Source organism: Echinops telfairi, unplaced genomic scaffold (genome assembly GCF_000313985.2).
Source record: "Echinops telfairi isolate 266 unplaced genomic scaffold, ASM31398v2 ScPeMD7_3533;HRSCAF=4204_0, whole genome shotgun sequence".
In the NCBI taxonomy this organism is placed as follows: domain Eukaryota; kingdom Metazoa; phylum Chordata; class Mammalia; order Afrosoricida; family Tenrecidae; genus Echinops; species Echinops telfairi.
This window is the reverse complement of record NW_022107431.1, coordinates 35,059,668-35,078,371: the sequence shown is the minus strand read 5'-3', so window position 1 is coordinate 35,078,371 and position 18,704 is coordinate 35,059,668. Positions and strand designations below refer to the sequence as shown.

Sequence of the window (18,704 nt, the reverse complement as noted above, 5' to 3'; positions counted from 1 at the left end):
AGTCTCCCTCAAGGTTCAATGGAAACTCGAGACGGTCGTGCTGTGCCGTGCCACCAGATCCTCGTCCAGGGCAAGATCGTTCATTCTCCCGCTTCAGGATTTGAGAGTTCTTCTTGTCTTAAAAATTCGCTGCATGCATACAAATCGAAGCTACACACATCAATGTGAAATTGTAGTGATAAACCTGGGGAAGTAAATTGTGAATTTTCATTTTGGACATTGGTCTCAAGTTCTCTACTGGATGAATGTATTTAAACTAAGTCGTTTTACTATCTTCCAGTTCACCTAGTTAACTCTAGCCTCTTGCTTTATCTCTCTTCCCTCACTCTCCCCATTAAACTCAAGTAATTCTAGTTGTGCTTACGATGAGGCTTACATCAAAAGCAGCATATACAAATGTGTGTTAAGACATAACAAGGATTACTGTGTTAGGCAGTATAAATGGCTGCTTGGCACCCACAATGAAAATACATAATCCATGTATGTGGACATCATTGCTACCCGGAGACATTTACCTTTGGAGTAATTTTGCATAAAGTAACCATAATGACCTCTCAAGTTTGACATAAAAAAAATCCACTGCATGAATGTACACGTTTCCATGGAAAAGACATTTTGTATGATCTGTATTTGATGTATTTGTCGCCTACGTGGGGTGCTGCCTTCTTGTTAAAATGGCTGTTAGGCCTATATTAAGTGCCAGGTACTGGCCTAAGGGCTGGAGGTGTATGAGCACACGCCATCCCCACGACAACCCTGAGGTGGGAATAGTATCAGGCCTGTTATGCGAACTAAGGAGCCCTAGCCATGAAGGGGTGACATTCACGGGCTGCTAACCGAAAGGTCAACTCCCTTTGTTAACCTCCTCAGTATTCTCCCAGGAGCTTAGGCGGTGCAGTGGTTACGTGTTGGGCTGCTAACCACAATGGTGGCAGTTCGAAACCCCCAGCCTCTCTGATGGAGAGAGATGGGACTTTCTACTCCCAGAAAGACTTTCACCATCTTGGGAACTTACAGGGACAGTTCTGCCCTGTCCTGTAGGCTCTTTATGGGCCAGAATGGACTAGGTGGCAGTGAGTTGGGTCTGGCTTTTATTATGCTAACTGGCAAATAGGCACGGGGAGGCTCAGTCATTTGCTCAAGGTTACACAGCTCGTGTATTAATGCTGGGTTAGAACTCAAGAAGGCTGAATTCTGTTCACCCTTGGACTGTATTCTCATTAATTTGTAGCTCAAAACCATTTCTGCACTTATATTTGCAATGGTTGCCTCAATAGAGCTAGTAAATCGTTCATTTTTTTAAAAATGTTTTAATTTAACAGATTTTTAACTGAGTTCTTATTACATGCTCAAAGCTATGTAGCAATATTTTCCAGAGTGGGATTAGGGTTAGCGCAGAGTTGATATCACTTTGTAGCTCATAGGTAAGAGAAATTCTCTCAGGCACCTGCATTTTTCATGATAGTGTAGATATATTATAATGTAATACTATAATGCATTCTATGTGAATGATAGCATATACAGAAATGTTATGTTCTATATAATTTATTTTACAATATAATAACATAATCACTATCTTCGTAATATTCTCCCTAAGGCGTTAGAATTGGATTGGCACGCATACTTCCCAACCAAGTTTAAAGGTTAAATTATTCTCTTTCCTTTTAGAATATCCTCACAAGTTCCGTTTTAATGACGCCAGTATCAGAAGATGAAGACAATGTTCTCAAAGCGTTTACAGCCCCTAAAAATAGGTCCCTGGCAAGTCCCTTGCAGGTAATTTTTATCCTGATTGTTTTTTTGTTTTTTTTTAGAATTCACTCTTTGAAGAACGGGCCATCTGGAGGGTTTTTGGTTTTTGCATTCTAGACATAAGGGAGTGATGCTTTTAAAGTAACTTCTTGATGCCTGAACTCTACAAGTGTCTTGTTGCTAGCCTATGAGACACGTTGGAGAGTTTTATTGTTTTATTCCAACTCATGTTAAATGGAAACATCTCAGAGGATGACTGAGACTAAGATCATGCGTTACCTGTGTGCCAATGCTTCTTGCCTCTGCATTTAAATACCATGTAAATGTATGCTTCTGTACTTTCCTTCTTGTTCCCATACTTTAATTTTTTTTTACTATCACTAGATCATCAAAGCTCAGATGTGATTTAATTTTTTAAAATAAGATTGAAATTCATTAGATGGAAAATACTTATTTGACTATTAGCAACCTGAGGCAGTGCAAATGGTTACATGTCTTTGGCTGCTAACCAAAAGGTTGGAGGTTCAAATCCACCCTGAGATACCTCAGAAGAAAGGCCTGGCAATCTGCTCCCTAAAAAGCAGTCATTGAAAACCCTGCGCAGCCACGGAAGAAGCACACTAGCCATGTGGGCCATTAATACAACCCTGTCCCAACGACTGCGCATAATAAAATCCAAGATCCAGTCCGCGTGTGCTTTTTTCCCCTTTTTTTTTAAACAATCCTTCTCCCAGGATTGTAAATAATAAAATCCAAGGAGGGAAAAGTAGTAGAGCTTGAATTCAGAGCACCTGGGTTGTAGAAGGCTATCGATGACACTGAAAGCCCCACATCCGTTCTTAGCATCCCCACATGGATTAAGCCTCTGGAGAATCCCCTCGGACTATTGCCTAGGGGAGTGAATAGGCTTGCCCTCAGACAAAGTATATTGGAAAGTGGATTAATGCAGATGTAGTTAGGTTAGATTTTAATATATTCTCGTTTATTTTCCCTTTTGACTTATTTTTCATTCTGGTTTCTATCCTCTTCTGCTTTCACGTGGATTGTTTTTCTGTGTTCTGTTTTGATATCGTTGTTAAGTTATTATTTTTTGTATGATTTTCTTTATATGAAATCCAGGATAAGTAAATCTATAGAGACAGCAATTAGACTCATTCCTTAGGGTTATAGCAGGGGAGATTGGGGGGTACAAGAGTCAAGAAAATGTTCTAAAATTAACTGTGGTAATGAGTGCACAACTCATAAATATATTAAAACCATTGAATCATTTAAAAAAAAGAAGAAGAAGAAGAAGAAGAAGCAAAGTAAGAAGCCCTGTGTCTGGAGTCAGTTTCACTCTGACACACCTGGGGTCACCCTCAGTCGGCGGCAAGAAGACCTGGATTTGACTATCAGGAGGGGAACGCTCTTGTTGCATGCATAATCTCAGCCCACCATCTGCTGCCAGGTTTTAATATCAAAGGAGATTTTCCTTGTAACACTGGAGTGGATGTAGGCTGATGAAATGCAACAAAGTTCAGATCAATCCTGAGCCAAATGTAAATAAGAATGTAAATTTGCTCTTCCAAATTATTTAAAGCAGTCCCTAGGAGTAAATAGCCCAATACCCAGCCACCTGCACACCGCTCCCTTCCAGGGCTGTACTGAAGAAAGCATAGCAGACCCCGGAGCAAGCAGATAGTGCACCTGGGAAAGTTCTCAGAAGTGGGGAATTCTATTTGATTCTGTAAGTGTCATTCTAGCAGCCCTGGTCCTTTCCAATTGTGGGAATCTTGCAAGTTCCTCTTTTCTAAAACCCCACGGCATGGTATACACCGAACACCAGCCCTCGCCATTGAGTTCGTCTCAATCCACAGTGACTCCACAGGAGAGCCCTGGGCTTCCAAGGCTGTGCATCGTCATGGAAGCCGACGGTTGCCTCTTTCTCCTCTAGAGTGGAAGGCATCGCCAGCCTTTCTGTGAACATGCAAGCCCGTGGCCAGTGCACCACCAGGGCTCCTCATAGTGCCTAGACTTAGTACTATGTTAAGGTAAGACAAGCAGAGTGGAAGGCCTGAGGGCATATTTTGTTTAGGAATCCAATCAGATTGCCTTCCTAGTTGCCTCTGTGTGATTCAGCTGTTTGGGAAAAGGATGGTGGGTCCCTGGCCTGAGGACTGGGGCACCGAGTGCTTTGAAGGGACTCGGGCAGGTTACTGAAGCATTCAGGCTCAGGTAGAGCTTGCTGGAGCCCGCTCAGAATATCACAAAGATGGGGAAGATGAGGAAGAGACAGCACTCTGCCAAGGCATAAGGGGAGAGGAGGGTGTTCAAGCAAAGGGCAGCGTTTTAACGTCTTACATCGAGGGGCCCGAGGCCCCAAGGGAAACCTTTGCTTCGTTTTCCTTTCCTTCTTCCTTCCTGAATCACCTGGCTCTGGTTTCCAGAACATAGAATTTAACAAGTACTAACTAGTAGTACCAGTACTTTGAGGAGCGCTGGTGGAACTGTGGGTTAAGCAACAGGCTACTCACCTTAAGGTCAGCAGTTCAAACCCCTCAGCCTCTCTTCGGGAGAAAGATGAGGCTGTGTGCCCCCATGAAGAGTGACAGCCCCGGAAACTCTAGGGAGCCGTTCTGTTATGCCCTAAGGTCTCTAAGTGTTGGATTGGACTTGATGGCCGTGAGTTTGGAGTTTTTGGTTTTGTCAGTATTTTGGACATGTCTTTGGGTGACTCAATGGTTTTCGCTCTGCTTAGCTAAACACTGGCGGAAGAACAGCCTGGCGATCTGCTATCATAAGGATGACGGCCCTGCCATCCCTCTGGGGCAGCGGTACTCTGTGACAGATGGGGTCCCCGGGAGTCAGACTTCACTCAAGAGCAGAGCCGGTGGTTTGGGGTTCCATCATTACTTTCGAGTCCCTGGATGATACAAATGAGAGGTTGGTGGTTGGGATCCACCGAGAGCCTCCTTAGAAGAAAAGCTAGCAATCTAGTTCTGAAGGTGGAGACATGGGTCTCCTCTGGACCACAGTTCTACTCTGACGCTCCTGGGCCACCCTGAGTTGGATTTGACTTGATGTGAACTGGTTTGATTTTTTGTGTGTATTTTCTTAACAAACTTGGGGCCTTAACCTGTATTTAGAATGGTGTCGGAAGAGGGCATTCTACGTCTATAAGGACAAATATGTGAATCTAGTTTGTAACAGCTCTCATGACATAAATTGAAAGCCACTGATTAGTTTTCTAAAATCAGAGCACAATAGCTTTTGGCCTAATCAAATAATATTAATCCCAAACCACTGAGAGGTGAACACCCTGCTGATATAAAATTCTTCTTATGTAAAGTTTAGTAAGAATGTCAGTATTTATTAAAAACAGGTCATCTTAATTTTAAAGTTGATCGCGCTGTTCCTTTTTAAATTAGTAATATGAAACATTGTTATTCTATGCATATCCACTTCAGTAGAAAGACTATCTTGGAAACTCAAAATGAAATAATAGGTCTAGTTAAATAGTAGTTCACAGTGGGTTGCACAAGACCTCCAGCAGCAGCAGCAGCAGCAGCAGCAGCAGCAGCAGCAGCAGCAGCAGCAGCAACTCCTCGGAGAAAGATGAGGCTTTCTACTCCCGTAAATTGTTAGTCTCGGAAACCCAAAGGGCCAGTTCTCCTGTATCCCACGGGGTCACTGGGAGTCAGAACTGACTGGATGGCGGCGAGGGTGGTTTCGGTTTCTGTGCTTTTGCTGCTTTACACAGCTCAAACGTCTTTCACTAGTCTGTTATAAAAGAGGCCTAATGCACTTCAAGAAGACCGCATGAGTGAGTGCATGGTGCGCCCAAATATGGCCTCCTCTGTGACATGGTCTTCTGGTTGCTTAGAAATGTGTGGTTTAGAAATGTTTCAGACTATTATGGTAAATATTGGGAACTCTATCAAGTGATCCTAAATGTGGAATCAGATATTGCATATAATCCTGAATCAATAACATTTATGTGTTTTTATGCAATGTGATACAGTTGTTTGTTGAAAACATAATGAGATTTCAGAGATCTTCATTAATAATCTTATATGACCTAAATTTCTCACACATGGTATTATTTAGCATATTGTTCATTTATTAAATGATCTGGTTTTTCGGTAACCTTCTTATATAATCAGTAACCTTCTGTTCCTATCAGGTATGGACTGAGATTTTAGTCATTCCATCTAGATATTTTTGTCATACAATTTTAATTAAGATAATGAGATACAATCACCAAAAATACGTTTTAAACTGGATACTTATGAAATTTAAAGTATCTACTTTTGTTACCATCCAATTAGTTAAATAAATATGCCTAGATATAAGAACAGTTTCGGCAATAAAATAATGAAGTCATTATATTCTATATGAAACCTGCAGTGACTAAACCATGTTATGTTGCTTTGCCACTTCAGTTTTACTTATCCCTGCCTTAATTATGACAATAATGCTTTAGGCAGACCAATTATTGTTCTTGAGGCCCTTAGAACTCTATGATTTGACTTCTAATGTACGTATAAGTACATAGGCTTACACTTTAGTACGTGTGAGTTATGTTTGGTATTTTCATATCCGAAATGGAGAAGCCATACATTTAATGATTTATTTTTATATGTTTCAAACATATATAGAACTGAAGAAAATATGTCATGCTCTAGATTTGTCATTAACATTTTCCATATCTATCTCATCTATTTTATGAAGTATTTTAAAGCAAATTAAAAATATTTTATTCTTACAGTCTTCTAGGCTATCTCCAAAAATAAGAACATTTTCATATACACAGACATTCCCTTAGCACACACTATTATTAATACTCTTACTCCCAAGACTGAGTTCAAATTTCCCTTTCAATCCAAAAAACGAACTCTTGTTGTTGTGCTTCAGTGAGGTGGAAACAGGGCCGCACATGGCATCAGAAGGCCAGGGCTCTCTGATGTCTCTTTTAAGAGCCAGACCAGTACTGTTCAAGAGGACTTTCTGGAGCCAGAAGTGACCAAACTCACTTTCATCAATTCCATTCTGACTCATAGTGACCCTCTAGGACAGCAGAGTACAACTGCCCCTCTACCTTCCAAGACTGTAAATCTTTACGAGAGTAGAAAGCCTCATCTTTATCCTGTGGATCACCCGGTGGCTTTGAAATACTGACCTTGTGGTGAGCAGCCTAATGTATAAACCATTATGCTGTCAGTATGCCTTCTGCATTGGTGGAAATGCCCCCTGCGTTTCTATTATGATGGCTGCTCATTGTCTGCAGCTGTGGAGCATTTGAGATGCAGAGAGTACCTCTGAGAAAGACAATTTTTTGTTTTATTTAATTTGCATTAATTTAAACTGAAATAGCCACATTTCCTACTTTCCTTTGTGGAGCTCATCATTTGTTTTAGGAGCTTTGAGTGTTGTCATATTAAGTATGCCCAGTGTTTGTTACATGAGTTATTGGGAAGGAATTGCCATGCCCCCCCCCCTTTTATATTACATATAAATGTATACACTGTAGCTCTCAGTAGAGGCTTTTATTGGCTATCATGCACAAATAATACTTGTTTTAACTCATGGATGTTTAACCTTTTTCCAAAAGGAATTTGAGCCAATCGTATAATGTTATAATTGCAGGTCTCTTTAAAAACAAAATAAGCGCTTTAATTTTACATTGTAAAAGCAAATAGAGGACTCATGAAAAAATGTGCTAAGATAATTTTGACCTCATGTCTTTCATGAGCTCCGAGTATGTGAGCTAGCCCCACCACACCGTCGTCAGCACTCTTCTCCCTTATTTTTGATGTGGGCCGAGCTAGTGGATGAGATGAATTGACACTGGCCGCAACAAGGGGCTGAACCAAAGCAGCAGTGTCAGGGTGCTCCGGCCTAGGTGCTGTTTGTTCTGTTGTACACAGGGTTGCTGTGAGTCGGAACCACCTCAGTGGCACCTAACCACAACAGCGGTCGAGTATAAAACCTAAGCCCACTGCCGTCGAGTCCAATCTGACTCACAGTGGCCCTGTGTAGGGTTTCTAAGACTCTAAATCTTTAGGAGAACAAAGAGCCTCACGTTTCTCTCTAAGACCCGCTGGTGGGTTTGAACAGCCAACCTGGTGATTAGCAGCCTAATGCCTAACCCATAGTGCCACCAGGACTTCTTGAGGTAGACTACAAACTAAAACAACAACCATAAGAAATTCACCACCGTTGAGTCTACTGTACCTCCAGGTGACCCTTGATAGCGTTTCTGAGGCCATATTTATGTGAGCGGATCAACTCCTCGTTTTCTCTTGAGCAGCTCGTGGTTTTGAGCCTCCATCTAACAGTGAGCAATCCAACACTTTCCTTGTAGCGTCACCGGAGCTCCTTGAAGTAGCAGACAGGAGCTTATAAAGTGATCACAAACAAGGAAGTGTGTAGAAAGCTTACAATTGGGAACAGGAAAGGCAGGTTTCCTGAGGGACCCTCACGGAGTCTGGTCTTCCGGAGAGAGAGAGAAGGAGAGAGGACAGAGACAGAGAGAGATCAGCCCGGGCTAAGTTCACGTCTTTCCTCTGTCGTCAAAGGGTTGGAGTTTGGCCTCATACAAAGACGCAGGTGCAGGCAGGCAAAGGTCTGCTCCCTGGCTCACTTGCTCTCTCGCTCACTCACTTCCTCCTTAACAAGGAGCCAAGAGCTGCCTGTTTTCCTCAAACAGTAAGGCTCCCTCATGCGCTTTACTTTCAAATAAATACTTTATGTGAAGGAACATTTGTTAAGGTTTCTTAACTTCTTTGTGGGTAGACCTGAAACTATGCTTAAGTTATAAGCCTTCTGAACTTCTGTGTTTTTCTCTTAAATTATAATTCCCTTTTATTCCTATTTAAAACCAAGGCTAAACAACCCGTTCAAATGCTGTATCCTCACACGCTTTCCTCTTTTTCTGTAACCACAGAATGACAGCCTTAAATTTTAGTTTCCTGGCTTGTTCATGGCCTTACCCTTTTTTTTAAAAAACGAGTTTAGGTAAATGGCTCACCATTATTACTTAAACACATTTGCATAGCACCAAAGGCAGTGGAAACTCCCTTTTTTCCTCAGCTTTTTAGTTCTGTGTGTTTTCGATCACTCCTATCTTTATGTGACTGGTGTATGAAACTTCCTAGTTTAAAAAAAATGGACGAAACCTTTTTGCCTGATGTGTTTTGCAGAAGCACGTCGGAAACCTGGGTTTTTGTCGCCACCATTTTCAAATTGCATGACGATAAACTCGCCTCTTTGGAAGAAAATGTTCTTATCTCTAAATGGGGGGTTGCAGTCTAGGCCCCATCCGTCACACGAGGTTGCTGTGAAATGGATAGAGTGTCGCTTTCAAAGTGGCAGCAAGCTCGCCCACGTTTGTCCCCCAGGATGGCCATCCTCATGAGGGTGGGGATGTTGGCGGCCACCATCCTGGCTTCTGTCAATGGAAATCGTTGAAGGGTTCCCTCATTTCCACGGACTGCCTGCCCTCTTCTCTTCAGCGGTCTTTTCTGGTGATGAGTTCAGAGTGAGGGACTGAAGCTAAAGGATTGCCATCCCCTCTTCTAAAGAGAATTCTGGTTGTATTTCTCCTGCGACCAATTTATCTTTGTTCTGTCTTATGGACGATCTGTGGTCTCTAGTTTTATTCAGCGCCGCCATGAGGATGCATCCGTCTTTCTGCTCCACATTGCAGCTGCCCCATGGAGACGAGGTGGTTGAAAAGACGGTGCGTGGCTTGACCCAGGCACAGCTTCCTCACTAAGCTGGCATCTTGGCTTTATGAAACGTTAAAAAGGCCATTGGCTGCAGGCTTGTCCGGGGCAATAGCCTGTCACTTGATTTCATGACTGCTGTCTCCACGAAGGTGGAGAGTTGATCAAGTCGAATGAAATCATCAGAAATATCCATTTCTTCTTCGTGTAGCATGACCGTGGTTATCAGTCCACGTGTGAGGGTTTTTGTTTTCTCTGCAGGCAGGTGTATTTGCTGGGGTTACTAAGTGGAGCTGCACAGAGTGTGCTTAGAAATACAGGCAGGGAGGCCTCCCACGGCCCTGTCAGCTTGCATGATCGTGTATTGTTTTCTCTGGCATGTTCTCTCTCGTTCCACTCTTGTAGAACTGTGTCAGTGGGTCACCAAAGAGTTAGCTGATTCAACTGATTCCTTGAAATAATGTAGTCAGCTCTCCTAAGTGTGATGGGGATGAAACCACCCGTCAGTTCATTTTCTCTATTTTTCTACGGCCCGTGTTGGTGGAACATGTGACATGGAAGTCCCGGGCACTTCTCGGTGGAGTGAGCTGTTGTCCTCCCATCTGCTGGAGGCCTGTCTACTCATTTAGCTCTCCCTTTAGGTCATTTTTTTCCACCAACCTTGGCAACATTTCACATAGTTATCAGTGTCACTTCAGTGACCCCATTTCATTTCTATGTTACAACTTAAGCACGTTTGCCTTTTACAGCTGTGTGGCTGAATTCAGAGAGGCTGCTTGAAGGGGGAAGGTATAGCGAACCAGGGCAGAGTGCCCTGCCCCAGTCAGTACCATAGGTGGATTATGTCACCGGTGTTTGTGACACTTGGGGGAAATGAACATGTGGAATTGGAATCTTCCTCAGGCCAGCAAAGATAGAATTGCTTTAGAGCAATTTGAAGCTTGTCTTGATTTTAATAGTTTAGAACTAATGTATGATTCAGGAAAGAGCCACTCTTCCAAACTACTGGGATGCCCTAGGGTATGTGATAGGAAGAGTTGGACAGTGTGTGTGTGTGTGTGTGTTTGTGTGATGAAGGGAGCCCAGAGCCCCATGGGACAACTCCACCTTTGGGAGAAGCTCATCTACCGTAAAGCCCACTGCCTCCGAGTTGATGGCAGCGCATGGTGACACCGCAGGACAGAGTAGAACTGCCCTTCGGGGTTTCCGAGGGCGCCCTGCTTTACCGGAGCAGGCAGCCTCCTGTCGCTTCTGCAGAGCAGCTGGTGGGGTTGAAGCACCTTGCGGTCAGCAGCCCAAGGCTTACTCACCACACCACCAGGAGCCAGCCTTTCATTGACAGTGGCACGTGCTAACTTAGACTTGGGTGGACACTGGAGCCCCTTATAGAAGAGCAGTTGCCAGTCACCTGGTGGGTCTTTAACCCCCTAGCTTTACAGCTTCATTTCGATGAAAAAATTAACAACCCTGAAATTGGAGCAGCGAATGGGTTTTTGTGCAGACATGGGGAGGTGTTTATGAGGAGACCGTGTTGATAACCATTGACTTTACCTTAGCAACATGTGATCTCATGCCTCATCCCCGACTTTCCAGATACAGCTCGCTGTTTCTACGTGTTTCAACATGTTCTCTGCTGAACTGACATACATTGACCAGTTTCCTCGGTCTTTCAGGATTTCTTTCAGAGTAGATCTTTTCTTCACAGGGCCGAAAGAGAAGAGTCTGAGAATCCTTGTATCTCTCTCCTTTGAACATGATCTGTCCTTGTGTCTTACTTAAAAGGAGAAACAACGTAATACCATCTCAAGAGTTACTTCAATAGTACAAAAGCGATTCTTTTTATTTTAAAAAATTTCTATCTTAAACACATCTTTTAAGGGATTTAAATGTTTTCCTATTTAGTCTGCAAATTGTAAAACACATCATTTGCCCAGGCGATTGATGTCAGTAGGTATCGTGTGAAATCATAACCTAAATACAATAACCGTAGAATCATTCCGTATGATGAAGAAAGCTATTCATAACCTAAGTGGAAATGTAGAGAAAATCTAATTCTGACAGCAAACCACCTGTGGGCATGGCCTTGTGTCATTTTCTTCCTTCTGTTTTCCACCGAGGGCCCAGGGATTTATTTAGTGTACTTTAACAGGATATCCCAGTAAACCTCTGGCATGCTCTTGGCAGTTCACTTCTGCCCAGGGGCAGTGAAAGGCACATTACAGGATCAGCAAGGTGACTGGGCTGGCCAGGAGAGGCCGTGCCAGCAGGATGATTCATGTGGGAATGAATTCAGCCGCATGACAGGGCTGGAATAGCACCATGGCTCAGTGACTTGACAAGGATTCGTGTGCAGAAATCCATAGCTCTTGTCAATTCTGTGTAAATGGAACTAAAGTGTAAGACGAGGAGTCGAGGAGGATGCGCAGAGACACCTATGACAGCGTTAGCAAAGACGCTTAAGCCTCTTCTGTCAAAACGATTCTGCCTGCTGGGAGAGTTGGCCGAGGGCCCCGGGGCTCCCAGGTGAGAAGAGAGAATGGAGTAGCAAAGAGGAGGCAGCTGCCGTCTTAGGTATTATTGGACCCTGAGAACTGGACCTTCGGGTTGCCTTTACCTGTCCCGCAATGGCTCTGTGTCTGCTCAGATACAGTGGGTTTTTTGGCTCAAACCGTTGTCATCTTGTAAGCAGTGCTTGCTTTGTGCTCTGGGACCACAGGCTGCCCATGCACACCTGCCTTTTTGTGACCGCACACAGCATGCCTCCACAGAGTGGCACCCCACATGGTGACTCCCCCCCACGGTAGCGCACCCTCCCACACACATACGGTGGCTTCCCCACACAGTGGCTCCCCCACACTGTCGCATGCTGTTTGTCTTTATTAGGAGTCTAGGGAAGCTTGACCAACTGTCCTAGTTGTCCTATTGTCCACACATCCTGAACTTCAGACCTTCCGTAACCTTGAAATATTGTACTTTCTGGAATCAAATTGTTTTCAGTGAACTTGAATTGTTTCTTGGTAAGTTCTTGGTAGTTTCCCTTTGCTTTGACGCGAGAGAGGCTGATTCATCTTGTTGTCACCATCTGGCCCCGAAAGAAGAGGCACACATGGATGAAGTCATGAGCCACGTGCAAAAGAACTCATGAAAAGACCCAAACAAACATCAAGCAGAAAACACGCTGAGTCCATAACCCTTAGTAGTAGAGCATCCTGAATCGACGTTGAGGATTCTGAATCGGTACAAGTACTGGAATCAAGGATCCGAACTTGATTTCCACTAGGTGCCATGGTAACCACAAGCGTAATTGATGGTGTGAACATAGCATTTTCAGATACGTAATGGGACTTTTAGAAAATCAAGTCCGTGTTAACTGAAGTACAGGAAAGTAGAGCATCTTTTCATCAGAGCAGAACAGAAACGATGTTCCTTCCCAGCTCCTCATTCTTCACTCCCTTCTCACCTCCCCTCTCCCTCTCCCTTTTGAGCCGCGAGCTTCGAGGGTTTGTGTGCCTCTCTGTGAATGTTAACCTTGCCTGTAAGATCAATGCAATTGTTCATTCTCTCTCTCCTCTAATGTTACTGCTAAGCATGACATGGTCGTCATAGGACACCCACCGTACTTCATGTCTCTCATCCCAATGGTACGTATATGAGTTTTGTATGTGACTTTTCTACAGTGACCACAAATGCAAGTTAGCTCAATTGGCTTCAGGGCTTTCAGGGAAAAAATCATAGCAGCAGCATCTCAGCAGTGAATTAAACTGAACTATGGGAGGAGTCCTGGTGGTGTAGAGGTTATGCATTTGGCTGCTAAGCGTAAGGTCCACAGTTCGAAACCACCATCTGCTCCGAGGGAGCAAGATGTTGGCTTGTTCTTCCCGTAGAAAGTTAACAGTCTTGGAAACTCACAGGGCCAGTTGTACCCTGTCCTGTAGGGTTCCTATGAGTTGTCATAGTTGTCAATGGCAGGAAGTTTTGAGTTCATAGGAAGAGCCCCAGTAGTGTAGTAACTGTGAACTGGGCTGCTAACCGCTAGGTCAGCGGTTTGAAACCACCAGTTGCTCAGAGGGAGAAAGACAGAGATTTCTACTCCATAAAGACTAATGGTCTCAGACACTCACTGGGGCAGTTCTACCCTGTCTGACAGGGTTGCTAAGTCAGCGTCAACTTGATGGCAGTGAGTCTGCTTGACATTTATGTCATCTGGAGGACAGATACAGGCCCTAGAAGTGTGTACCTGGATTTCAGCCGCAGGCTCGAGTCTAAAGGATGTTCATTAATTCAGAACTACTCCAGGAATGCGATGAACTACCTTGGTGATGTTGTTGGGAAAACAGTAAGTGCTAGCAGCAGAAGGTGGTCCAGAAATCCTTTCTGTGGCTCCCAGTTCCTGGAAAACAACAGGACAATCCACTTTCCTGTGCAGTATTGAAGTGACTAGCCGAGCCTAAGAAGGCGTCCTGGGAGGTGATGGGTTTTGCACTGGGCTGCAAACCACAAGGTCAGCAGCTCAAAACCATGAGCTCTTCCATGGGATAAAGATGAGGCTTCCTGCTCTTATAAAGATGGGCGGCATCAGAAACCCATGGGCGCGGTTTTCCCCTTTCCTTTAGGGTCGCAAGGAGTTGGCATCAACTCAGTGTCAAGGGCAGTGAGTGAGTAGCTGAGCCAATGTGCTCACAGAGAGAGTGTGTCTACCCCTAACGCCAGGGGTGAGGTGACACCGCAGATGAGGTAGAAGCCAAGGAGCGAGGCTTGTGTCTTACAAAATGTGAAAGGTTAAAAGCACAAAACTGCACCCTTTATGCCATTGAACTTTGTTTCTTACTGCTTGGTTAGAAAACCTGTTACAATTCCGCACACATTGCCTCAGTCAAGCCAAACAAAACAGCCTGTGGTGGTGGGGTTGATTCCAACGCATGGCTCCCCAACATGTTGGGAGTTAAACTGAGCTCCCAAAACTGTGTTTGAATCCTGACCCTTATAACAGGTGACTGTAACCCCATTTGGAAATCAGGTTTGCTTGACTTTGTCCCTATCTGTGCCAGGTGTGTCTTTGCCCAAATCACTCTTGAGTTGCAGGAGAAACAGCTTAGATCGCAAGAAAGAAAGCAAAGATGGCAGAGAATGGATGGCACGACACAGGAAGATGGCCAGGGTCCCGAGGGACAGGCCAAAAGGAGACCAGCACCTTCCCTCTGAACCAGACCAGGCAGCGAAAGCCTTGCCCTAGACTCTAGGGCCTAGAGCCACTGCCAGAACTCAGGCGTCTAGCCTTCCAAACTCAATTAAGGAACTAAATTTCTGTTCATTGGAGCCAGGTGTCCACTTGTGGTATAGCTCTTCTAGCAGCACCCCCCAAAAAGGAGGAGGCCATGCATGCCCAAATAGCAGTGCACGCCATCAAGTTCTCGTCTGACAGAAGTAAACCACCGAGCCTTTCTTCTAAGATGCCTCTTGGTGGACTCTAACCTTCAACCTTCGGGTTCATCTCTAAACAAATTAGCTGTTTCCACCAGCCAGGGACTCTAGGACATAGTTGGCACTTGTTAAGTGTCATTTGCCATTTAAGCCACGGCATCCCTACTCCATCTCATTAAAAAACCAAACCAAACCATAAACCCACTACCATCCATCCCATTCTGACTCATAGCGACTCTCTGTAGGGTTTGCAAAACAAACCTCACCCCCATAGAGTCGATGCTGACTCCTAGTGACTGTACAGGACAGGGTAGAGTTGCCCCTGTGAGTTTCCGAGACTGACTCTTTACTGGAGTGGAGAGCCATGGCGCCTCCGATGGTTTCCAACAGCTGACCTTGCAGGTAGTGGCCCAATCAATGAATAACCACTATGCCACCAGGGCTTCAAAGAGTTTCAGAGACGAAACCTTCATGGGCCTCATTTTCTCTTGCAGTGTGCCTGGTGGGAATTTTTGAGCATTTCATCCCCTGGTCACCTGGCTTTGGCTCCACAGATCTCTCACATGCTCTCTGCTATTACTCTACCTGCTTCACGCATAGGCATGGTGTCTCCTAAAGTATACTGGAAGCAGAGACCTCTCTCTGATTATTCCTCTTGGTCCCATGGGGACATCTTCCCCTTAGATGTCAATACCAAGAAGAGGTGTGCACCTTCTAACCCTCTGGTTTGGTGCTAGGCTGATGGCCACCGAAACTTCTATGCGATGGTATTTCTAGTTCCCTCTTTACAGTGCCTACTGCGGAGCTCAGAGTCCAGCTGGTGCTGCACCACTGGCTAGTGTAGACCACACCGGGTGGCACTGTCAAGGGGTGGACACCACCGCGACTAGAGGATTCTTGTGCAGTGTTTTAGCAGGATTGTACAGGCCTCCCTTGTTGGACTGCACTGTCCTGATGGTGCTTCACAGAGAACTGTTTTCCTTACAGACCAAACGTTAGTGGCGTGTCGATTGGCACCATTCTTCCAGCAACACATACTCACTTGTGTTTCCGTGCCACATTTTGATAGTTCTCACAATACTTTGAACTTTTTCACCGTGTTATCACGCACACTTTATCGACCACAGTGTAGCGTAAACACAATTGTTAGATGCACTGGGAAACCAAACCGTTGAGTCACTGTGCTGCACTATCTGTTTCATTGTGGTGCTATGGCTTGGAGCCTCTGAATCTCTCTGTGATATGCCTGAATTACATTTTCATAAAAATCTGTCTGCAGTGATAACAACTAAACATTGTTCACAAGTCCAGCGTGCATGCACCAACATACTCATGAGGCTAAAAACTCGAGGCGGAGTTGTATTTTGAACTTTCCAGTTTGCTCCAGAGGATACCTGGTGGCACAGGGGGTTAAGTGTCAGGCTGCTAACGAAAATAGCTGGATCGAGTCCACCAGCTGCTCTCTGGGAGAAAGATGAGGCTGTCTGTGCTTTCATGAATATCCTAGCCTAAGAGGTCATTGTGAGCCAGAATCCACTCTGTGGCTGTGAGTCAGTGCTCTGGTCAGAGCGGTCACTGCCCCATTCCAGTGACACTCTGAATCATGTCGCTGCATCTGCTTTTGTTGCTGCCAATGTTTTTATTGTACCTGATTTTGTCAAATGTTCTTGCACTTAGGCTACAATATTGTGGTAATTAGCATTTGTGAACCTAGAAGAATAATGTTTGTGAAATGAAGTCGTAATTAGAGGAAAGCAAATGCCAAAGGCATTCACTCCATGACTAACAATGTGGAGACTCAATGTAGAAAGATTTTACCCAGCCATTGTGTTGACAGTATTCATATAATTTAAGAAACACTCTATTTAAGCACTCTCTACCTCTGTCTACCACATATTATTCTATGACTACAATGGATGCTAAATATCACCAAGGAGACCGTGTGGTCTGGTAGGAAAGAAGGCCCATGGGTGTGTGGGAGCGGTGACGCTACGGGTTCCAGCACCGGGTGACTCCGACCCCAGTGACACCACTGAGCTGCCACACTGGCCTTCGAAGCAACGGTGTGGTGCATGAGTCTTACTCTGTCTTTATATGATTTATTTTCCCATTTTCCTGCGACCCTGCCTTCTGCACCTGGTATGCCTGCTTTCTTCTATTCATTTTGCAAGCATCTTAAGTCCTTTGGGGAGCAAAGGGTGCATACATAGCACATGCTTCAGCGTGAGGCCCCATGGAGGCCTGGCAGGAGCCAGGCAGAAGGTAGACATAGGCTCCAAGCCCCTGCACCGCTCACCTGCAGAGGAGCCAGGAGCACGTGACCCCGGTAATCTCCTCTGTCTCTATTGCCCGGGCTCACCAAAGAGAGAGGGCACCTAGCCATGGGGTGGCTGTGCTGTCTGACAAAGCCAATAGGAGAGAAGTGCCAAACACTAGCCCTGGCATCCAGGTGCTGCCCATTAGACATTAATGCCATCCTGGTTCCTCCAGTGGGCTCCTCCAGTGAGGCTATGAGGGGTGTTGGGTTTCTATTCAGGGAGATGTGGGTCATTTGGAAGTGGATGTGTGGTGGCACTTACACAGTATGTTGAGTGTCATTCATGTCACTGAATGGTATATTTTAAAAGATGAACATATCAAAAAAAATTTTCATATAAAGTATACCACAATACATATATTTTAAACTTAAGCTACACTGACAAGCAAATGTTTATTTCACAATTAGTTGATGGAAAAATATGTGTACAATATATCTGGAAAATCATTTTCTTTCCGGTCTCCAATTCTGAAGAATTGCCTCCGAAACAAAAAGAGGCATGGAAGCGTGAGCACGAGGCACTGTCTTCTGACTCTGCTTGGAGTGCGCTGACCTTCTGAAAGGTCCGTGACTTCTGATCAATAATGAAGAGTCCCTGGGCCGCAGATGGTCCAATGCTCAAGGATGGACGGGTGGGCAGTCGGAACCCGCTCCTCGGTGTCTCCCAGGAGAGCCCCCTGGATCATTTTCCAAAAGGGAACAGCCTTGTAAAGTCTGGAGTACAGTGTTCCCCTGTACATGTGGGGGCCACAAGGCGGCAACGCTGTGGGGTCGCCGGCCGTTGGAGCCAACCCAACAGACAGCTGGCTTGGTTTGGTGTCTGCCAAGTGCCCTCGCTCAAGAATGCTTGGTTCCTGGGTGTCAGGGAGTCAAGGCACTCCATCCAGCAGAGGTTTCCTGGTGTCAGCCACGGACCTGCTGGCTGGACATTTCATATCCTGGCTCAGCATCCACGTGCGAATTGAAATCCGTGCTTCTTCTTTTTCTCTTCTAGCCTTGTGGTGGTGCCTGGGAATCTGCATCCTGTGGGAAGACAGAGGATCAGATGACGGCTTCCAGTCAGGCTCGGAAATACGTGAATGCATTCTCAGCTCGGACGCTGGTCATGTGAGACATTTCCAGACAAGCATTATGGTTTTCAGAACACTTCAAGTTGACTGGGGAGCTACCATTCCTCTACATGAAGCTCTTCATGAATGGGAGAAGTGCTTATTTTTGTTGTGGTACAACAGTTGAGAACAGCACAAAGTGCATTGAGTTGGCCGAAATCGTATTGGATTTCACCCAACTAAAAGGGTTTTTTAAAAAAGTAAATAACAGCCTTACCTAAATTATTAGGTAATGCATTGTCACCAGTTGTTAATATCTTAATGCAGATTTTTTTAAAGCCTACGGTGATTGAATTTGTATTTTAGAGGATCCAACAAACCAGTATTTTCTCCTGTGATAACTTCTTTGAATTTTTATATTAAAAGAAAGGTACTCCAATATTTCACTTTGCTCAATCA

General features: G+C 44.7%; 1 protein-coding gene across 1 annotated transcript in view; it reads left to right on the top strand.

Annotated features, from left to right (window-relative positions):
- MYB (MYB proto-oncogene, transcription factor) overlaps positions 1 to 18,365 on the top strand; it is a 40,690-nt gene extending 22,325 nt beyond the window's left edge. The window contains exons 13-14 of the mRNA XM_013004480.3: positions 1,669 to 1,776; positions 18,191 to 18,365. Coding sequence (XP_012859934.2) covers positions 1,669 to 1,776; positions 18,191 to 18,307 — 225 coding nt within the window. The 3' untranslated portion in view covers positions 18,308 to 18,365. The remainder of the gene's footprint in view (positions 1 to 1,668; positions 1,777 to 18,190) is intronic.
- The last annotated feature ends 339 nt before the right edge of the window (positions 18,366 to 18,704 follow it).